Here is a 23,808-nt window from a genome sequence, read left to right as displayed (position 1 = left end):
TAATGTAAATGTTAAGTTGCATAGTAAGTAAAGCCGCAGCCCTCCATATAATGTGAAGTAGCTGGTGGAGGTCCTTGAAGACGCCCTTTGACATGGCCTGATTATGTTTAACTGGAGCTGTGTAGGATATATGAGATGAGATGTGTACTGTGTGTGTGTGTGTGTGTGTGTGTGTGTGTGTGTGTTTTAATATGTTCATGAGGTCCGAACACTGGGAGCCCACTCTACTTGTAAATGCTGGACCTCTTGGTTTTGGGGTTAGTGTTAGACATTCAGTTGTGATGGTTGAGGTTAGTTTAAGTGACGAGTCCCCACAAATATAGTACAATGAGTGTGTGTGTGTGTGTGTTGAGGCAGTGTGTAGGGCCTGTTGATTGGCCTTGATTAACAGACTTTTCAGGCACTCGACGCAGAGCTGCAGCTCCTCTAATGCAGCATCTTGAGCTGGTTATTTCCAGTCATTCCACAGGAGGCCTCAGCGCCTGGGTCGTGTGTGTGTTTGTGTGCACATGGATTTCTACACATTTTAGCTCCATGCCATCGTTGTGAGGACATTTTGCCCCGGTCTGCACAACTTGAGAGGACTGTTTGAGGGTTAAGACTTGGTGCAGTTAGGTTTAGGTTAAGGTTGGCGGGTTGGTAATGCATTAAATATTAAATATTAAATATTAAAACAAAACTTTTCTCTTGCAGAAGAAGTTGTGTCTTTTCCCTAAAACAGAATATTTTGGCCATCTGCTGAATTCTCTTCAACTTGATATGAATTGTCAGATGAAATGTTTAATTGAATTCCAGAATTGGCATCTGTAAAACCCTCTGGACAGAAAGACGGACCACTGAGCACTGAAAAAATGAATTATGTATAAAAGGTTGTACCAGTATTCACAATGCGATTCTCAGTATTCTGCAGCCATTACCTGGGAAAAGGTCTTGATTGACATATTTGTTATGTTCCATTGTAAATCTATGAAAAGGACATTTCTCTGACCTTGCTGTCCAGGGAACATGCAGTACTATTCACTGAAAACACTTTTAGTAATAATCCTGTGTGTGTGTGTGTGTGTGTGTGTTTCCAGTCAAGCTGAGCAACCAGGACTCGTACAACAACTTCACCAATAACAACATGGGGAACCCTCGGCTGTCCCCGCTGCCCAGCCTCACTGTGGTGCTGCCTCTGGCTCAGATCAAACAGCCCATGACCCTGGGAACCATCACTAAACGCAGCGGGTAGGTGACGCCCACAAACACACGTCCTCACAGCGCTGGTCTTCTTCATAGTGTCTGAATACTTTCTGAATACACTGTACTTTAACCTCCTCATTTACCATTTATAAGCAGTGTATAAACACTTAATGAACTGTCCATAACACAGTATAATGTAGTTTTAAGCAGGTACAAGGACATTTTTAAGTTTATAAATGTATTTATCAACAGTTATAATTCCTCTATCGTATGAACCGGTGTTATAAAGCATTTATTAACTGTTTATACACATGTACGGATCATTCATAGATGGGTTTTAAACTGTTCATAAACCTCATGGAGACTTGTTGAGCTGAAATGTTTCAGTCTTGGCCTCAGATATTCGGCCTGTGGTGATTTTCAAAATGTAATATCTCGATACAGTCCAACTCCAATATCGTGATATACGATATTATCGCGGAGTATCGCAGTTCAAAGTTTTAATTGTCACATGCTGAATACAATGTGCAGTAAGCAAAGCAGTGAAATGACGGCGTGCAAAACTGGAAACCTGCAAAAATACAAAATACAAAAATCACTCTCGTGAAAAATATTGCATATTGTGGGAAATACTGCAATAATCAATAACATCAAACTGTGGCCCAAACCCATCAGAAATAATACTAAACTATCAACTCAAGTCCACTTACCTGATTTCTCCTGGAGCTTTCAGCCACATATCTTGGCCTACATGAGCAGATGGAGTTGTACTGAAGAATGAGAAATATTTATTTATATATAATTATTATTTATGATTAATAAATACTTGCATTAAATATTAAAAATGTTAAATTCATATTTTATACTTTGTTGTGTTATATTGTTGAATTATCTGCTGTCTTCACAAACCTTCCACCACTTCGTACCAGGAGTTGTTGACAAATATAAAATTAATTAATTAAAACAGTTGATTAATTGTTTGCAAGTGTTGAATGGGAGTTAAATAAAGTTTAACAACGACTAAACAATTTAAACACTAGAACATAAGAACAAGTAAATCAGACTGTAATGAGTCCAGATGGGTTGTGAGGAGAAGGTTTAACGGCAGCCTCATGGTCAAGTACAATTCAAGTTAAACCATGATAAATATTTAACTTCGGCGTCTGATTTGCTGCCGTTAATTAATGACGCTGTAAAAACACTAAATCGTGTCAGCAGCAGCAGCAGCAGCAGCAGCAGCTTTCACATCCAGCTGATGCTCATGGACTCCTTTTGTCTCAGGCCACCACTCTTTTTATTTTTTTTGCATAGAGTAATGAAGCACAACACACGAGCGAACTCTGCTCGGACAGTGGCTGAAAAACACACGTCAGCTGTTGCAGGAAAAGTAATAAAAAAACTCTGCTCTGATTGATTAGAATCACGTTGAAGTCGTATGAAATGCGGCGTGTCTCTCGTCGGCTCCGAGTCCTGAAACCAGTTGAAACATCAGACAGCTCTGCTCTCATGCACCTCTGTCCTCTCTCTCTCTCTCTCTCTCTCTCTCTCTCTCTCTTTTATTTTTTTTTCCACTTGGATCTTCGCCATGCATTGAAATTTTGTAGTTTTAAGACCATCAGCAACTACAGGCCTTTGCTAAGTGCATTTACATACAGTACAGGTGGCTCCACAAATATGGGCAGATTTTAATATTTTCATTTAAATGTAATTTTCATGCCCTGTTTGAATGGGAAATGCTATAATGATTCAAGCAGATGGCGAGGGATTTATTTCCCCGTGATATTTGATAAGTGAGCTTTGAGGATGAAAATAGAGACCTGGTCCTGTGGTCAAGGTAAACATCGGGCCATTTTCCAAATCATTAAGATGACTTGCAGAGTTAATTTGGCTTGTAAACTTTGTTATTGCTTATGGGCTACTGTGGTGTCCTGCTCTGGTGTATTTATGATGATGTCCTGGTGCCGGTGGTTTGCATCTGGTTTTGCAGTTGTAATATTTAACGTCACACAAAGCAGGGGCCTCTCAGAATATGTCGGATTGATTTTAATTCGAGGCCTTTTAAAAGGGGAAAATAATCCACCTTCAGTGAATCTTTCAGATTGTTTGTTCTTATCAGTAGTTTATAGTTTCTTTAACTTTGCTTCGCTCAGTCAGAAAAAGGTTTCACGATTTAACTTTCATATTTTTCCTGTGGTATTCTTTATCGTCTCGGTGTTGTCATAGACACTCATCCCTTCTTACTTTTGTTTATTCATCAATGCTTTATCTTTTGTGCCAATCACTGAATATATTAAGTTCCATTCACCTGGTTTCACCTCAAGAGTAATCACTACTTTCATTCATGCATTTATTTATTCATTTATTTTTACTGCTGCTTCGAGCAGATTTGCATTTTCAAGACGTCCCTTTCCAGTCAGTTAGTTTAGTTAGTGCTCTGAAATAAAGCGCCGGCTGAGGTTTTAAATGTTTTTATATTTGTCCAGATAAAATACCGAGCTTTGATACAATATTTTGAAGATTTTAAAAAAAGTTTTGCCCAAATTAAATGAGAACAAACTTCTGAAACTGCAGTTACGTCCGTTACAAATCAACCTCAACATCACGTCAGTGTTTTCTGACTTCCCCTCCCCGTATGTGACACTCAGTCCCAAGATAATCTGTTTCCACTGAAGATGTAAATCTTTAAAGAATTAGTCACTAAGGTGTTTCAAATATTTAGAAACATGAGGGAGGACAGACTAAATATTAGAAACAAGTCTCTACACTGGAAGTAAAACAATGATCTGTGCAGGGACTCTATATGACTGCGTTACTTTAATTTAGATGTACCTAATAAATCGGTAAATGAGTGTAGTTTTATTTTTTTTTAAAAAAGCTAAATATTCTTCACCAACCATGTAACCATGACAACGAAGGTCAGGTACGCCTGCTGCTGTCGGGGCGCAGACGCTCCTACGGGCCGTAACAGAGGGCCACAAACAAACACACTATATGGTTGGAGGACTTAATAATGTGTTTTTAATCTTTAACAGTTTTCAGATGGAGAAAGAGATGAACAAATAATAAATCAGGTTTTTGGATTCGTACATTTTATATTTTATAGTTGGATCCGTTTTTCGTTTGATTCGTCGACAGCCCCAAATCGTCACCGTGTACAAATTTATACATCACATGCACTATTTCTCCCCGTGGACCCGCTCATCAAACACCTGCAACAGCTGTATCAGCTCCGTAGGTCATCATCAGGCCCGGTAGGCTGCTTCACTTCTCCTCCATCCATCCACCCATCCATCCATCCATCCACACACCCGTCCAGTCCAGAGGAGGCGTCAGTATTAATGTAACAGGACATGCAGCTGTGTAGCCTGCTCCTGCATGCACACAGCTGTACCAATACACCAAACACACACACACACACACACACACACACACACACACAACACACACACACACACACACACACACACACACACACACACACACACACACTGGGTGAGGCAGCAGGTTTGGCCCCTAGAGTTGGGGGGTGATATCGTATGCTTTCACGCTATAGTTGCACAGGAGTACCCAGGCACCATCTGTCTGTCTGTGCAGCCAGCCATCGCTCTCTTTTTGTGTGTGTGTGTGTGTGTGTGTGTGTGTGTGTGTGTGTGTGTGTGTGTGTGTGTGTGTGTGTGTGTGTGTGTGTGTGAGACAGAGAGACAGAGAGAGAGAGAGAGAGAGAGGAGCATCCGGCAGCTGTATTTACACCTGTATGAGCAGATCCCTGTTGGCAGGGCAGCAGAGGAACACACCAGCTGCTTAATCTACATTCCCTACCAGGCTGTCATTGTGCGCACTGTGCCGTAACACGCACACGCACATACACATACACACACACACACACACATAGCAACACACACATGTACGCACACGTTGATGAAGCTTTTACCCAATTTGTGACCAGGCCAATTGCAGGGATACCTTCATAGACCTTGGCGCAGCTCTGGACCACCAGTGTGCAAAATGTGCTGCTGTTTGTCTTCAGAGGCCTCAAAGTTTTAACATCAAAGAAAACCTCAGTAAGTTCAAGCAGAGCCCCCTCCTCTCTTAATTTAGATTCTGGTGTTTTGGGAGGTAGAGTCGGATGTGGCTCAGCATCCGCCTGATAACCCCCCCCCCCCTCCACAAGAGGCCAGGTCAGGGAGTGGAGGAGCTCAGCCAAGCCTCTGCTAGTCCTCAAAGTCTCCTGGGAGTCCCAAACGTGGAGAGGAGTGTCGGCTCTGACCCAGCCTCTTGTTTCCTGTCAGCCAAATTTGGCACGGGAAGGCTGGACTGAGATTAATTAAATCCCACGGAAGAAAAAGACACAAAATCCAAATGATTCTCTCTTGGTGAAATGTCAGTGTCAGACCTTAATCTGTGAAAAAGATTGAGAGAAATATTCAGTCAGCTCCCCCTAAAGTCGACTTGTCCCCGCAGTCACAGAGTTCTGTGCGGATAGATTTAACTTGTCCAAATGCCTGTCAGTGTCAAATTTGGGATTTGCGAGCAGACAAACTATTGCACACTTATCCCATCTACACACTGTCTGACTTTAACACAGACAAATGAAAATCCAAATGGAAAGATTGTCACACACACACACACAAAACAAAACACCACCCTTGTCCAAATCCCTCTGATGACATTTTCAAGCAAATGCAGACAGAGTGCAGGCGAGGTAATGAGAAAGACAACAGCGAAAGAACGAACGAGACCCCGTGACCCGCCGCAGATGTGCCTTCAGATTACTGTAATACGTATGTAAGAGCCATTGTCACACAGAGCCAAAGCCAGAGAGGGGCTTTAAGAATGCAATGCCCAGCGCCACATGGCAGCGGGACTAAACCATTTGCACAAATCACCTCACTTCCCTCCCTTTTTAATAGCCCAGGCGGAGCAGCTATTAGGGCCAACGGGTTAAGAGATAAATGTGTGAATGACTGTTCCCCGGGAGTGGGGTCGGCGCCCTTACAGGTCGATTACGCTCGCTCTTTTCCTCTCTCTCTCTTGCTCTCTCTCTCCACCACTTCTCTTCCGCTGTTTTCTGCTTCCTCTCACAGTCTTACATCCCCTTTTACTCCAGTGACCCATGTTTAACTTGTTTCCCAACACGCCGCTGACCTGTGGGGACTCCGCATCAGGCGGTGCGTCCCTTAAACTGGACGGCCTTTTTCTACAATGTGGTGAAAACTGTTTACCGCCGGCTCAACATGGTGGATGGTTTTCTCAGCATGACCTCATTATTTTAGTTTTATTCCAAGCAGTGTTGAATTCTGACATTTTTATTTGCACAGCAGTGTAATTCAATTTTATCAACGTGTTTATATGGTTTGCAGCAATTATCCCTGATAAAAGAGTCAAATAGTGAATATTTCTAGTTATTATACTACTGTGTTTTTCTTTTTCAAAGGCAAACACCTCAACTGTGTCCTTTTTAAAATGACAGAGACTGAAATCAAGCTAAAGCCAGATATTAAAGGATGTATATGTAAGTTTTTGCTATTGCTACATAGCTAACATTAGCATTAACAGCTGTTTACTTACCAGTGTGGAAGAAAATGTTGCGAGTTCAGCATCAGTCTTCATTCCTTTACTCCCCTAAGATGGAAAACAACCCTCTTTATTTGCTTCTATTTCTATCACTTTGCTTCTGCTGAGGTTAGCATGTTAACTAGCTAGCCACGGCCCAGTCGGACCGCCACTTTCCGATACCGAGTCACTGTAGCGTCCACTCTGCCCTGCAGAAGTAGCTGCTCACAGGACGTATTATAACCTCTTGTCTTGTAAACGCAACGACGGCTGAAGCTCTTATGGCAAGACTGTTAAGTAAACAGCTGTTAATGCTAACGTTAGCTAAGTAGCTCCTTTAAAACCATACCCAAGCTAAATCAGTATAAATCTGCATATCTGCAGAAAGCATTGCTGGTTGGATAATGCAACATTTTTCATTGAAAAGATTTATTGCATTATAGTCAACACACAGATCTGCAACAGAAACTTAGATTTTTGTCTTTTCTGGCAATGATTTCAAATAGTCTGTGGCACAGAGAGAGACCAGCTTGCCGTTTTAAAAGATAATAGGAGAAACAGAGAGAACAAGGAGGATGGTGTGTAACAGAAGTCTCCGGCTGGAATCGAACCAGAGCTAGATCTCTAGATGTTAGGGATGCCAGGAAATCACATCCTGGTTGTAAAGCCTGAGTTCTCCCTAAGTGCTTTAAGTCCAAGCTGCATTTATGTGCAGTATTGTGAAGGTGCAGGAAGTCGGATGTCACTGTGTTCCCCAAAGAGAGAGAAGAAGAAGAAGTTCCTGTCGATGCTGGGTCTGGATGAATCCACCATCGGACTCCCGAAGGAGGAAGCTTTTGACAATGACATGTAGAGAGCGCAACAGTTAATCAACCTCGTTTCACCTCGTGACCAGTAGCAGTCGCAAAACCATCGCTCAGCAGGAGGCAATACTTCAAACACTTCAGATGATGCTCGACCCCTGACAGCCGGGTGTGAAAGTGGCAGCAGCTGTCGGACGAGCGCTCTGTCTCTCAGCATTTATGTAACACGGACTGGACGATTTCCTTTAGGTCCGCGGGACAGTAATCCTACGTTTCAAATGATTTCCAAATATTACTAATAGGCTCTAATCAATTATCCTGCCGCTTCCTTTGCTTAAAAAGGTGAATGAGACTTTTGACTGTGATGTAGATGGATGCGTTCATGATTGCAGTATTGACTCTGACTCCGCATTGATTCTGCTGCCATTAACTCCCATTACTCTCTGAGCCACGAGCCATGAACTCAAACAACTGCAAGTTCCAAGAAACTAGGAGGGAGAAATTTAAAGTTGCATGTAGCAAACCTCCAAAGCTTACTTAGCCTTTGCTCCTACACCATGGAGATACCCCCACCCCACTCCCCCCATTTGTCCATCACTCTTCCATTGGTGTCCATCCATTTACCCAGCTGGAGGCCCAGAGTGGGGGCCCAGCAGGTTCTGACAGAGACCGTCCGCCTCCCTGTGCAGCTCTTTTGATAAGTGGCAGTTTACCAGGGGCCTCCATTACACCAACCGGCGTGTTCATTTGTCAACTTGCGCTCCAGGAGTGAGACATTCTGGGGCAGAATTGTTTGCCCCCCCCTTGTCTCCCAGAGGAACGTTTTTCTACACATGGATGTACCAAGACTAATTGGAGACTGTGTGCTATCGTTGGGAGGGCCCGGGCGGATGCGGCGAAAGCGATAAAATAAAGAAGTGCTGCAGAGTGCTTTGTTTGGCTGGGGATTCTGTTTTTTCATGACTGGGGGAGGTTGGCTGGCGGGGGACAGAGTTCAGTCTCATCGGACCTTTATTGCTGTAGGGAAAAGGCTTATTTACTGTAAACTGTTTACGGAGCTCTGTCACTATCTCTGGACATGCAGAATAAACACAGGAACACACTCCCACTCCTAATGTCTTGTAAACACTAGAAACACGCACAGACTGACAGACAGAAATACACCCTCAACAACACACACACACACACACACACACACACACACACACAGATACAGTGTGCTTGTTAACATAATCCCAGCAAACACACATGCCACACACACATTCACGAAGACAATGCATAGCCATAAATACACACAAAAAAACAAGGAGAGGAGTCACATGCAAACACACAACTCCTTGTCTCAACAATGCCTGAGTGCTGTTAGTTTTATTGGTGTCCCCAGTTGTTAAACAAATTGGATAAACTCTTCATACTCTTTCTCAATCTCAACAATCACAACCGTTTCTCATCGTGTGTCTGCGGCGTTATTTACACGGCTGGATTACAGGCCGACATGTTTCCGCACATGTACCCAGTCTCTTTAAAGTGAAGGGAAGGAAGAAGAAAGACAAAACCTTAAAAAAAAAAACAACAAAAAAAAACATGATAGATGTCTGAAGAAGAAGAGGAAGAAAAAAAAAAAGGGTCTGTGGACATGCTACATCTGCCAAATATATGGTATCACACTTTACAGAGGAGCCCGAGCAGATGAATCATCAAGTCATCCCGCAGGTTTTCAAATCCATCCTGGTGCTCAGACGCTCAGTTTCCTGACTCGAACAGACACGTCAGAAAGTATGTAATGTGAAAAGTGTGTTTGCTCAAGTGTGCTAGTTTAATAATGGTTTTTCCGTCTATCTCTGTATCCACCTCCCCCTCCACCCCTCCGCCTCCCTTTCCACCTCCCTCCCCACACACCCCCTCCCCCACCCCCCCTTCACTCTCATGAAGACCCTACCTCTTTGGGGCAGGATGTTTTGCCATTAAAACTCCATGGTGAGTTTTTGCTTCTCCCCTCCTCGGCTCCCTCAGCAGCATGCAACCGTACACTCCGCCACAGCACACCTCCTCCTCCACCTCTTATTTGTCTGTGCAGTCAAGAAGGACTGCTTCTTCTTTTCTTCTTCTTCTTCTTTTTTTTTGCCTCTTTTTGTTTCTGTTTATTTTTCTGTTTCAGTGTACATAATGTATGGATTTATTCGTGTATTTGCAGTCCTGGTGCAACAGTTTAATTAATGCCTGATCGTTATATAAAGAGGACATGTTGTGGGGCTTTGGGACGACGCCGTAGCACTTGTGGTTCCTTTAAGCCACCCGCTAGAAAATGACATCTCTGTCTTCCTGTCTCTTTCCTCCTCTCTGTTTAGACCCTCCATGATGTTTTTCCAAGAATAACGCCTTTGTGTAAAACACATGTTGTTCGGATTTTCCTCTAGCCCACTTTGGCTTCATTTTTTTAATTATTTTTTTTATATTCTGTCAGATGTGTGTTTTGCACGCAGTGTTGTGCCGTTGCCATATTCTGGTATTAATATGGACAGTGTCTTGTGTGGGTATAGATGTGTTCCTCTCGCCTGCAGGATGTGTTCTGCACAGAGCTGAAGGCGAAGCACGTATTCCTATAATAACAACCACACAGGTCACGCGCCTCCCATCAGACAGACTCAGTTATCAACTCGGATTTAGCTGCTAAATATCCAGATATTTTTCTCAGGAGTTGGTTGAAATTGAACTTTGATTTACTGGGTAACAGCTGCAAACGAGTGTTAACGACATCCTGTTTCTGCCATCACCTTTATCCACTTTAAAGTAATTAGATGATATGAGTAATACTGCTTTTAACTTGTTTTACAAGAACATCGTGTCACCTCAACTCTGCAAATACTTTCAGGGAAAAAAGTTCTCAATTATTCTTGTACCTATAAAAAAAAGTACGTACTGACGAAATCACAGTGTCTCACAGAGGATAAAACAAAGACATAAAGCTTATTAAAAACAATAAATAAAGAAATTTAAATTATACGGAAGCAAACAAGTGTCAGTGAGTAAAACTGAATAATGGAATAGAAAAGAATCAGGAAATGATTCACTTTTAATCTCTGAGTGAAACTTTTCTTATAAACTAAGACTGGGATGTCGGAGGTCTCAGCATCTTCCTGCTGAAGGAGCTTTTTGTCGTGGGGGGGTGGGGTGGGGTGGGGGGGGCGCTGTCTCGTGGAATCAGATGCTTACAAGCTTTTAAAAGAAGCCCCATTATGACAGAGTCACTTCTGGAGAGATGACTGAGTGGCTCAGTGAAGTGAACTTTTCTCCTCCCCGTTGACTCCATTTACTTGAGAAATGAATAGCATGTGGTGCCTTCCCCAAGTCTTGGGTTTCATCTTTTGTTGTGGGCAGTCACTCATACTTTTTAATTGAAGCGTTTCTTTTTGTTTTTTTCTTTCTGTCTTCATCCACCTCCCGCTTAATCTAGGCCCTTAGTGATTTCCATGCGTATACTTTTCAAAGGTACACATCATTAGCGTCAGAAGCTCGGCCTCACAATAACCGCTTCCCGCTCAGATGCGAGCCAGTTAAAGCCTATATTGTTTCTCTAATAGTGCGTGCCTCGAGACGCGAGCTCCGACGACCCATTCGCCGATCTCTGCCTCAGTGTTGAGCGCCGCCTTCTCAAAGCTCAGTGGTGCCGAGGGTTTAGGGTTTTTACAGACATGTTCCTGTTTTATTTCCGTCTCCACAGACTGCACCAGGTCTTCATGAAAACAGAGTATTTAATAAACCTGCGTGCAGAAAATGGCTCATAAGGTTAAAGAGAGATATATGGAACAGAAACAGGTACAAAAAAAAAAAAAACCCATCAAAAGTCGTCTTCACCTTGAACATTTGATGCCGAGCGTTCAGAGTCTCTCCCCAGTGGTTGTCATCAGCGCTGTGAGGCTGCCTCTTTTCCAGGGGCTGCTGTAAAATAATAAATGTGACACTGAAGGATGTGTCCTCCACATGACTGCCCTCTCTTTTTCTCTCTCTGCCTTTCTTCTCTTTTCTTTTCTTCCTCTCCTTCTCCCTCTTGGTCGCAGTCTTGACACCGGCTCTGCTTCTGATATGAATTATCCATATGGCCCAGAATCAGTGCAGTAACAGCCGCGCAGCTCTTTGTCACCGGCCGGCCGGGCCCAAGCGAGCGCTATCGTATTTGTTTACCGCGACGGCCCTGGAAATAAATGGAAGCTGCCACTGGACCTCCATCCCCCCTCGGAGGCGCCTCACGTTAGCCCCGGACGCCGTAATGCGAAGGGACTTTGATGGTTGATGTCACAGATTGAATTATGCCCTTGAGGAAAAGCTATTAGCTCAGTCAAGAGTCCTCATTTGTTAAATTAAAAGTGGAAATGACATGTGAGTAGTCTTTTCAGTGAATTAAAGTTGCAAAGAAAATGGATTCCACTCCTGCTAAAAGGCAATAGTACAAAAGGAAATCTTGTGGAGGGAGGAGAGAAAAGAGATTTGCCATTGCAGTGACATCCATCTCCCCCCTTCACCCCCCCCCACGCCCCCCCTGCTCCCAATTCCCTGTTAGTATATTTATGTTTCATAATTTATTGATATTAGGTTACGTTTTTTCTAACACGGTGCCATTTGCCAACCCGCTCCCCTACCACTGGTCCACTGCCCCCCCCCCCCCCCCCCCCCCCCCATATGAAGAGCAGAATCAGGCCCTCGTCTGCTGGAGCTGTGCCTCTCTGTCGTAAGGGTGGAAACCTCAACACTTTTAAGCCACTTCAAGTGAGATCAAGAGGAAACTGATGATTTAAAACACAGATGAATAAACTTCAGCGGTCGCTGTACCCGGAGGAGACGAGAGCCGAGCTGTGATCTCTGGTTCTGTTGGCACGCTCGGCCCGAGCTCGGCCCGCTTCAAAGAGCTCCAGACCGGGGCTCATCAGCTGCGAGGCCGCAGTGTTACAGCCTGCGTCAGAGGCTTACAACTACACACGTTGTTGTGTGTGATTGTATACATGTATATGTATGTTGCGATAGTATATACACAGGTCCAGGCCATAAGTATTTGGACAGTTACTCTTACTCTCTTGTGAACGCAATATCTCAAGAACTCCTCGAGGGAATCCCTTCAGATTTGGCACAAACGTTCACCGGTACTCAAGGATGGACGGATTAAGTTTTTTGTGGTCAAAGGTCAAGGACAAAATTTTCACACAGATGCTTCATATTTTATCTGACTCTGGATAAACAGGGATGTGACCTGAAACCGGTCTGAGTGGCAGAGGCGGTAATTCTCGTTTGTATCTCCGGTTCTGAATTTTAACACATTCAGTTTGAAATAGAATATTGTATACTACATATTTCAGAGTCTAAAGAAGAAAAACAATGTGTAACTATCCAGATACTTAGAGTCCAGACTGTGTGTAAGGGTTTAGTTGGTCAGTCCGTCCCTAATGGCTTCAAATAATAACCTCATCTGTTCCTCTTAAAAGTCGTGTTTTCGCTGATTTGTCGTCCTCCCCTCAAGAAAATCTGTCAGATTTAAACAATGTTTTCCCTCGATTTGTTATTCATCTTCCGTTTACGTTCCAAAGTCAACACGGAGACTGTGAGGAGGTTAGAAAATCTTCCAGTACACGGCGTAAGTCGCTGTGTGGTATATTCCTCAGCCCTGAGCTCTCGCCCTCGAAAACCAACATCAGCTTGCTCTGAAATGGGATTTGTGTTTCCTGGGTTATTGAAACCAGTGAACCACACAGGCTTTGAGGATTTAACATATTTTCCAGCAACGGGAGAGATGGAACACCAGGGTTCACGGCAATTAAACACCTCACCAAAGAAGAACTTAGACTTTGCAGATCTCTAACACACAGTCAAAGTCGGGAATACTTTTCCTTTTCTTAAGCAATAAACATTCCTGATCCATTAAACATGCTTACAGACATTTCCACTTTGAAGGACCTCAGTAGGGTTCTTGAAAGTTTAAAGATTACACACATCTTACATGTTTTATGTCTATTTTCATTTCTTTCAGTCTTATTTTCTTTTTAATTTGCCTTCCTCTGGTCCAGGATTGTTCAGACTGAAAGGCAGAAGAAAGGGGGACGTTCTTAGGGAAAACACTAACACTGCAGCAATGGAAACACTCCCTGCTAGCGGCTAGCTAACTGTACCTGTTTGTTAAATGCTTTATCTTGTGGATGCAGACAAATAGGCCTGAGGAAGAGCTCGGAAGAGAAGAAGCCAAGGCAATATCCTGAGTGTGACTTTATCTCCCGCTTCATCTTCCTTTCACAGACAGGGCTTACTGTGGATATTTGGTCATTCAGCCTTCTCCCCTTGACCCAGCACTAATAAATACAAGCCACAGAAGTTGTGTTGTGGCCTTTCTTATGGCTACCTTCACCTTTTCCTTTTGCCCCCCCCCCCCCCCGAGTAAATAATGAGGTGCTGAGAAACAGAAACATCACTTTCTGTCAGCGCCTGGTCGTGCGAAGGTCAGCTGATCTACCAACAATGAAGGTCTGGATCTTTGGTTCATCGGCAACCAACTTCATCAGGATCGTTGTGTAGTATTCTCTACCTGCCGACCGCCGCTGCCTATTGGATCGTGAAGTAACAGCAGCATTTTAGACCTGTGGGTGAAGACGTGTCACTGCTGCCACCTACAGGCAAAGAACACAACTGCTGCTGCCATTTTTAACGCTTGCACCACCTGCAGGCAACGACAATAACAGCTGTAGGTTTAATCTTTATCACACCTATGTATCTGATAAAAATAAATATGTAAAATAACTTAATTAATAAAATGCAAAACATAAAAATAAGAAGTAAAAAAAATATTACAAATCAACATTAATGCTTGATACATTTTAAACCCAGATTTTGTAAATACTGTTATTTACTGAATGTATTTATTTCCCTGTCTAAACATCTATGAAAAAGTCTGTAGTTCAGCCTAAATCTTAATTGTATTCTAGGCATGACGAACACATGATAACTGTTTCAGTGACGCCCACTTTTCTAGTTTAAATACTCAGGGAAAAAGACCTGACCAGCTTCTTTTTTCCTTATAGTACAAATGCATTTTAGTTTTTCATTTCCATTCTTACCCCCCTTTCAGAGTCAATGGTGACCAGAGCACATCCCAGCATGCCACACAGAAAAAAAAGCAGCTGTAGAAGAAAAACATCTGCAGTCATAACTCTTATTGGCTGGAGAGAGCACAAGTGGCAAAGTAGTAGAGACCTTTCCTTTCCTTGCCTGTAGACGGCGCTCATTGTTCGGACGCTTCCTCATGGGGCTGGTGCCGGGTGCTCTGAATCAGAAACATTAAGTTTCCCTGCTGCGTGTTATGTTTTTATGTGTGCGTATTGCTTATATTTGTTCCACATAAACCAAAAATATGAAACACCTGTAGGAGGTTCTGCATCAGAAAGTTTTTTAACTCGGAGTCACAGAATGGAGAAAGTGCAGCTCTGCATCCAGCTCTTAGTCTGTTTTTATCCTCGCCCCCCCCCCCCAACAAGTGAGCGTAGACAGAAGTGAGTGTGTTGCTTTTCATACCAGTGTGGTTTCCAAAGGTCGAGGTTAAGCAGCCCTCGGGGAGTGTGTGACACCACCGTGGGTCTTCAAGCCCTCAGCCCACCTCATACCTGATCTGCTGTAACCACGTTTTACTGTCCAGGCTGGTTATAAGGCCAGACAATAATACCAGACCTCGCTACTGTTTTCTGATCAGTACCATATGGGGAGCACTATTGCAGCTGAAAACCCTTTCTGTGTCCGCTTCCTCTCAAACAGTCCTGACATGCTGAATAATCCAATAACTTCTAATAAATTTTCTCCCGTGGCCAACGCGAAGTCGAGCGGCGAGGGGAGTTCGGCCCGGATGCGGCCGCTTCGAGGTGCACGTTGGATTGAGTGATAACTGTTGTATGTATTTATTCAGAGTATCCTTCAGATCATGTGGATCCAGTGCGACTTGAGGGTTTATTGGCTCCTACCATCTGGAGGGAACAGGTGTGCCACTGATGCAAGGAGGAAATACGGAGTTATACCGACTATACATTCGGAAAACTCACTGGAGGGAAAATATGCGGCCTGTAATCGATCATGTGCCATTGTTTATTAGTCACACGTGCACATTTCAGCAATGGAAGCCAAATGTGGAGCCTCTTTCTGGTTAGAAACCTGCTGTTTTGTAAGTTCTTGCGTAAGTGCGCGTCCTTATCTACAGTCCTACGGTTTGATCAAAATGAGCGTTTCCTTCTACCTGAACTCTCTGAGTCAAACACCCCGTCCTGTTCAGACAGGAAGTTGATCGAACTGTGCAGGTGGACATTTTTGTTTTTCAGTTTTGGACTGATTTTGATTATTTCCCTGGATATTTCATGCATCTACATTTGTGTCAGTGCAAAGTTGATTTTCTCATTTTCTGCTGCTGAGGTGGTTGTTTTATTTGCAGGCATTTCAACCTCCCCTCGCTAAGCTCCCTGCATGCAGAGCACTTCTATAAAGTTTGTGTTTATTTGTTCTCGGATGTTGCAGGTGTAGTTTTCACGTGCTCAGCTCCAAAGGTGTTCCTTTAATCCTGGTAACGCTCGTACTTCATTATTCAGCTGTAATTTCAATGGACCACATGAATTCAGAAACATTATTCTAATTGTTGTACACAACTTTAACGGCCTCTACACCCAGTTTAGACTTTGTGTCACAGGTTCTTTTTTTTGGAGGGAAATTTCCTGGATTTCTTTACTGAACAGGAAATGTGACTAAGTTAAAACGCCAGTGTTTATCTGGAAGAGAAGCAACAAGGTTTATGGGAAATGTGGTCTTAGTTCTGACAAACCAGTAATTTGACATAAGCTTGGAGTATTTGGTCGTGGTACTTAAACCAGTCAATCACAGATAATTAGAGTTTGACATGTTAAAATGTGCAAACACTTCAAGGAGCACCTTTGGGACCTCCGGACACCGCGGGACGGTTGTTTGCTTTATCTCAACTTTGTGCTTTTTTCCCTCTTGAAGCAAAGCTAAGCCGCCTCCTCAGATCTCCCCGAGCAAGTCCAGCGGAGGAGAGTTCTGCGTGGCCGCGCTCTTCGCCTCGTCCCGCTCCTGGTTCATCACCAACCCCAACATGAAAAGAGAGAAAGGTTAGACCCTGGTCACAGGTGCTTTTCACATTTTCCAGAGTCGGTATCCTGTTAAAGTCCAAACGTGTCTCCACCAGAGTGAAAAACCAAATGGTCGCTGGATACAAGATCTTGACAAATGTAGAGCAGTGGAGTTTTTTAATGCAGTTTTTTTATTTTATTATAATCTTTAGTAGAGTTTAAAGCAGTGTTTCCTTCTCTCTTCTTCCTCCTCACAGATCAGTCCAGACAGTCGGTTGTCGACTCGCTGTACATCATCAGTTGCTACGGTAACTTGGTGGAGCATGTCCTGGAGCCTCGGCCAATTAGTACCGCTCAAAAGATCAGCGACGATACACCTTTGGAGCTGAGCACCTGCCCGAGGGCCTGCTGGACTCTGGCCAGGTAACGCCGCCGCTGCCACCGTGCTGAGCGCTTTATCTCAGACCAAGTGTGTCCGGTTCCTGAGGTCTCAGATATGATTTGTCTTCTCGAGCAGGACTCCACAGTGGAACGAGCTGCAGCCGCCCTTCAACTCCAACCACCCCTTGGTGCTGGCCTCCGACCTGGTGCAGTACCATCAGTATCTTCTGGCCGGTAAGAGCTGAATAAAAGTTTCTTTATGTGTTATCAAGCTGTGCTCAAGGAAACATAAATGCATATTAAGTCAGTGGAAACATGTAAAACAATACAGACACGCTCTGAAGTCATTCTGGACCTGTGTTTTACACACACAGGAATATGGTTCAAGGCAGTTCAATGTGTTTAAAGCCGAGTGTAATGAAATCATGGTAATAACAAAATTGCTCGGACCTGATTCTGCAGGCGCTGTGACTCCAATGTGAAAAATGTGTTTCCTTTTAAAGATTTTGCAAAATATTACTTTGTGGAATAATCCGAAAAACCACCTCATGCAAGCGTGTGCATTTACTTTAGTTTATTTTTTTATTCACGTCTCCATTACTCGTTTTCACATTTGCAAGTATGCACCTTATGAATGTGTAAAAATCCTACACTTTGTAGCTTTCAGATTATCCTGGCGTATTAAACGCACAGGAAGTGCAGAATCAACAATGACTACATTTTGTTGCAACTTCTTTTGCAAAGTTTTTTAGATTTGAATATTCTTCATTGAATATTAATCTCAAGATGCAGAAAATGTATCTGTGTTAAACGGAGGTTAAATGCCTCGTGCATTGATGGTTTTGATGTATTTGCCTGAACTGCATGAACTATAAATGTGTATCACGTGTATGCATCATAAAATATAGGTCTCTGTATGTTTTGGTTGCACATGTATGTGGGCCGTGTATGTTTTCTGTATGTACTGTATGCATCATTAGTCAAGGGGGTAACCTCTATTCCCTGCTGATTTTCACATTGGCTCTGTTGAAAGGTCCTCAGCCTCTTATTGGTGCCACATGCTGAGCAGAGACCAGGTCGCTCACTCTCTTTTCTTTAAGATATTTCTACCATTTCGTGTCCTCTGAGTCCTGACAGAAATATCGGTGCTGCACTTTGAATCCGGTCTTTGCCGGACGTGCCACTCACCTGCTTCAGGACATGCTAGCACAATGCTTCAAGATGCCACACACAGACCAATTAGCTGACACCCTAAACTTCCTCTAATTCAATAACAAGTACAGAGCGGCGAGCACTTTAGGTTGCCGTCTGAAAGGCCAATTCGTGAAAGCGCAGAGTGCACACGGATGGCCACACACGGAATCAATCCACCCCCTGAAACAGGCTGCCGCTTTGAGCCCGCTCCATAATTATAAACACACAAAATCTGTAATTAGCTCTTGCGGGTGCTCCGGGGCAAGTGGTAGCTGTGTTTACCCTAATCTCTCTGCGCGTCTCTGTTGACTTCTGCACTGCTCCAGGTCTAACTGGTAGGATATTTTCTCAAATTAGTGCTAATGGTCTCTCCTAGTGTCAGAGCGATGAGGACGCGTCGGAGTGACGGGCACGGGCGTCGACCTCTTCCACCACTTTCTCTGCCAGCCGGGGCAGAGAGAGTGGCTGCATAATGAGAGAGATTCATTGCATTAACATTTATATCCAATTAACGATGGCCAGATAACACCGCCGCCGCTCTTTGTTCCCCAAATCAGCCCAGTGTGAACTGATGCAAGGTCAAGATGCTATAAACATAATTGCTCAGCCCTCTACCCACTTCTTGTGCTTCTGCCATTTCCCCTCCGGGCCCGGCGTCCTATACACCACCGCCACCGACCCAGCTGCTCTTGGAGTGCCACCTTCCATTTCTGTGCTTTGCGCACGAGCGCGGACTCTCTCTCCAACATCCTGTTTCTCAGCGTGCGTCCCCTTTGCCAGCCCTCTCCTCCGCCACTTCCTCCGGGGGCTTGGCACCGCAGCTGAGAAGTGATCCAGGAGAAAGAGTCGATTTGACCTTAGGATGAATTACAGCGCAGCCGTACGCCGCGTGTACAGCCGCCTCTCGCCGAGCATGAAGATCAGGCTGCTGCACAGGAAACTGAAAAGACAGTTCCTACTTGCAGAACAAATTGTGCTATCTAGGTCTAATTTACATTGCTGATGCAGCTGATCACAAGACAGAGCGAGTTTTTACTATTAGACAGGAAACAGAAACAGTGAGAGAGTGGAGGAATGAGGGGAAGAAGTCTCTATAAATATCCCCTTCAGCGAACCGCCGAGCAAAGGTGGTGCAAGGCGAAGAGGTGGTAAGCGCTTGATTGACAGGCCATGCTCTCCGGTCTCGTGGCTCTATATTGGATGACCCAGGCTGATTAAAAATGCAGTATGCAGGGAAAGGAATAGGAAGAGGGGAGAGGAAGGGCCGGGGTCAGGCCAGACCGGAGCCTCCAGGAAGGGATGATAAAAGGCAGCGGTGGCGCCACTTCATGGTCACTATCTCCACCTGTCCATCTGCAGCAGCTACTGGCAGCACTCAGCCCTGCAGAGGAGGGCAACGCACAGCGCTGCCTCCGAGAGATAAGGGGAAGAAAGAGACACGCATTATACAGTACACTCACAAACAGAGGAGATGCTGTAGTACGATCTGGCTTTCTAACAGCAGCGCAGAGCCAAGGTCTGAGCGTTCGGGGAATCCTCTGTAGGCGAGGTGCAATCACAGGATTCCTGTCTCCAAATGTGCCCGTCAGTCTATTAGCCGAGCGTGTGAATGGGCCCTTTCAGCCCGAGGTGTCGGAGCCGGCTCATAATGCAGTGACTTCTCTAATACTTATCATAACAGCGTCCACACTTTGATGAATGTGAGGTTTTCACACCCTCATTAGCGACGTTCAGACTTTTTATTCAGACGTTTTTCAGAAAGGTATATTTTCTGACACCTCTTCTCTCACCGCAGAGTTGCTCTGAAGCAAACAAACGGGTGAATAATTTACCACCTGGATTTCTGGCTGGCTCCTTTGAGCCTGGCTATGATGGCAGCGACAGTGGCTATGCTTTTTTGGTCACAGCCCCCCCCTCCTCCCTGCCTCCCTCCCTCCCTCCCTCCATACCTGTCATATAATGTGCTAATTGTGGAGACTGACTGACTGGCTGAGCCGGCCGCTCTCTCGGGACCGTGAGGCCCATGACAGGCAAGCCACAGTTGCCTCGTCAATAGATCTAATTGCTCTGAGAGAGGGGCCGGACTGAAGGCTTCGGAGCATCAGGCGTTTGGTAAAGAGAAACCGTGGCGCCATGACTGGGTCAGTAATCAAAGAGAGGCAGAGAAAGGATGGGGTAAGTGTAGTGCCGGGTGAATGAAGCAACTGTCAGTCAAATACACCTTGAATGATATATAATGACTAAGCCATCCCAGGCTGTCAGAACGCCAGCACCTGTCTGCCAGAGGAGCAGGAAAGTGAGAGGAGAGACAGGTGGCTCGGTCCAGAGCAAACACGTCAGGTCACAGCGAAATAAAAGACCGACAAAATGAATCTTTAAAAATTACAAATGAGAGTGAAAAGTGAAGAGAGCAGACGGCCCAGACAGGACGGCTATCCTCTGTCCAGCGTGCAGCCGGCTCTCCACATCCATCAGATAGTTAACCCCCCTTATCTATCACTGGAGATCGGCCTGTCCGGCCCCTGGCCCCAGGCCCCCGAGAGGTTGGGCCACATCAATACCTAGGCGGCCTTTGTTCTTGTTCTGACTCCCTGCTTCACTGCTCTGGCTAACGGGCCGCTGGCTACCGGCCCTCAGCGCCGCAGCACAACACCGCTCTCTCCACAGTCAATAAAGAGCGTGACACAGACGACTCTGTTCCCGGCGCTGTAGGGAAGATTGTTTCTCTGCTTATGTGAGTGTGCAAGTGCATAATCATCAGGGTGGTTATTACAGACACAACTCGGAGCTCGTTCATTCTTTAACGAGCCTTTTATTTCCTGGAAATATTTGGCTGGAAATTATATTTTATGAAATATACGTTTTTTCTTTGTTATAAGCCATTTGATACTTTTGGGGATATTTTTTCTGCCATTGCTGGTAAGAGATTGGTTTTATAATTACACAGTTATTTCATTTTAATTATTTTTTTTATGATTTTCAATACTTAAAAATAACAATCAACACACACAACATACAGAGCATCTTATAACATAGATGTTGAATTCACCCATCCCTCACCCACTAAAAAACAAACAAATAAACAGCATAAAAACATCAATATATATTATTGAAGTAAATTTTCTGAGTGAGTCTATTTTAACTAATCCAGCAAATTAAATACCTCAAAACACACAAATTATTGAAATATCACCATTCAACAATCCTGGTAAAGATATTTTATGGAGACATACAACAACATTAATGGTATGGAAAAAAGGAGAGTATATCGTCTCATCAGTAAATATTGTCATATTGCTTTCTGAATAGAAATACATTAAAAATAAGACATTAATTGTATTTAAGAGACAATAAAAAGCAGAAGAAAGCAAATTAAGAGTTAAATAAATAGTTAAAGATTAAAAAAATGTTTTCAGTCCTGATTTAAATGAGCTGAGAGTTTCTGCAGACTTCAGGTATTCAGGAAGACGAGGCCCCAGAACGGAGCCTTGAGGAACGCCACCTGATGTTTGTATGCTCAAATTATTAATCACAACTTGACATAAAGTAGTCCCTATATTGTAAATAGTGCCAGAAAGTCCCACCCATTTTTCCAGCAGCATCACATGATCAGCCTCGTCCAACGCAGCACTGAGATGCGTCAATAGCGTGTACGAATGTGGTTTAAAACTTTTACAAGCGGAGACTCAGTGCTGTGGTGTGGTCTGAATCCAGACTGAAGGAATTACAGAAATAGTTTTTTTGTTTGTTTTTTTTTTGTTTTTTTTGCCAGGAAAGTATGAAGTTGCTGAAAAACAACCTTTTCATTGTTCTTTCCTAAAAGCGGTGTGAAGCCCCCTCATTCATGTTAATGGAGCTGCGACTCACTGCAACAACAGGGTCATGATCAGGCAAAGTAACTGAGCTTAACACAACTTTTTCTACAAACTGTTACTGATTGTTTCCATAACTTTCTAGAATTGTAAAATCCATAAACAATTATGTTTTTAATTAGTAGGTGAATCGTTTTCATTTAAGAAATGTCACAATTAACTGAAGCCAGAGGAAACATTTTCAAACTGTCAAAACCTGAACATAAGGAATCTACCATCACATCAGTTACAGACAAGCAGCAAATCATCATCATTAGTTTAGAAAATGAACTTCTAATCAATCATCAGAGTAATTGCTGATTATTTTTCTGTGCATCGACTAACTGATTAATGGACATCTGATAAACTCCTGGATCTTTTTACTTGAAGATCATATGTTATGATAAATACTGGAAGCTGCAGCGGTGCAGTTTCTGGTCTGAAGGCTCGGTCAGACTCTGCTGTGTTCGGCCTGAGACTCACTATTTTCTTCTGTGTCATTCCCACTCTGAGTTCCTTCTGAAATAGTCCAAGAATGTGTAATTAGAGCCACACAGGCATTATGGCATGATAATTGTGGTGAAAACATTCAGTGCAGTCGTCCAACATCTCTACATTTCTGTAAAATCCCACATACAGTGGAGTACGGTTCCACAGTTTACTGAATCCTTTTCCCTTCCTCTGATTATTTCTACGTTATGACACGATGCTGTCAGTGTTATTTCTTCTGGGCCACACAGTCAGACTCCTCCCTTGAGTGCGTTGCAATAAGTTTGCACTTAAAAAAAAAAAAAAAAAAAAATTAGCTGTCCGTGAAACGGCATCGACGTCCTGCCTCTTAAGAGCCAGTAATGAGCGTTGTAAAAGCAGAAGGTGGAGGGGGCCGGCTAGCCGGACACTAAAACCAGTAGATATGACTGTAACTGCTGGGGTCAGTCTGGCTCCTGACACACACACACACACACACACACACACACACACACACACACACACACACACACACACACACACACACACGCTATCACACAGACACAGGGGGTTGTGTCTTAGCTTGACCCATGGGGATGACCACTAGCTCCCCACGTTGGAGCCTGGCCACAACTCCGGCCATTGAAAGCTCCCCCACTGGAAACCCGATCCAGCCAGTCCACCAACTGCTTCAGAACATCAATAATTAATTAGGGAACAGCTATTGGCCCCAAGGGTCAGAGAGCAAGGAGAGAGAGAGAGAGAGAGAGAGAGTGAGAGAGAGAGGCAGTAGGAGTGGTGGTGGTGGTGGTGGTGGGGGGGGGTTGTTTAATAAGTAACACAGCACAGGCTTTGTTTTTCTCTCTCCCATTTGAAAGGGACATGAGAAACCCTCTCTCTCTCCCTCCCTCCCTCTCTCTCTCTCTGTCTCTCTCTCTCTCTCTGTCTCTCTCTCTGTCTCTCTCTCTCTCTGTCTCCCTCCCTCTCTCTCTCTCTGTCTCTCTCTCTCTCCCTCTCCCTCTCTCTCTCTCTGTCTCCCTCCCTCCTCTCTCTCTGTCTCTCTTTCTCCCTCTCTCTCTCTCTCTCTATCTGTCTCCCTCTCTCTCTCTCTCTGTCTCTCCCTCTCTGTCTCTCTCCCTCTCTGTCTCTCTCTCTCTCTGTCCCTCTCCCTCTCTGTCTCTCTCTCTGTCTCTCTCCCTCTGTCTCCCTCCCTCTCTGTCTCTCTCTCTCCCTCTCTCTCTCTCTATCTGTCTCCCTCTCTCTCTCTCTCTGACTCTC

At 44.1% G+C, this 23,808-nt stretch overlaps 1 protein-coding gene across 3 annotated transcripts in view; it reads left to right on the top strand.

The window, feature by feature from the left end:
- The window catches only part of bcas3 (BCAS3 microtubule associated cell migration factor), a 336,132-nt gene that overhangs the window by 80,357 nt on the left and 231,967 nt on the right, over window positions 1-23,808 (top strand). For 2 of the 3 annotated variants that reach the window (XM_056373997.1, XM_056373999.1), the window contains exons 16-20: window positions 1,077-1,227; window positions 9,471-9,515; window positions 16,551-16,675; window positions 16,894-17,059; window positions 17,154-17,251. In XM_056373997.1, coding sequence (XP_056229972.1) covers window positions 1,077-1,227; window positions 9,471-9,515; window positions 16,551-16,675; window positions 16,894-17,059; window positions 17,154-17,251 — 585 coding nt within the window. The remainder of the gene's footprint in view (window positions 1-1,076; window positions 1,228-9,470; window positions 9,516-16,550; window positions 16,676-16,893; window positions 17,060-17,153; window positions 17,252-23,808) is intronic. The other variant, XM_056373998.1, reaches the window with a different exon arrangement.

Source organism: Seriola aureovittata, chromosome 4 (genome assembly GCF_021018895.1).
Source record: "Seriola aureovittata isolate HTS-2021-v1 ecotype China chromosome 4, ASM2101889v1, whole genome shotgun sequence".
NCBI classification, from domain to species: Eukaryota; Metazoa; Chordata; class Actinopteri; order Carangiformes; family Carangidae; genus Seriola; species Seriola aureovittata.
This window is presented reverse-complemented; position numbering and strand designations above follow the sequence as displayed.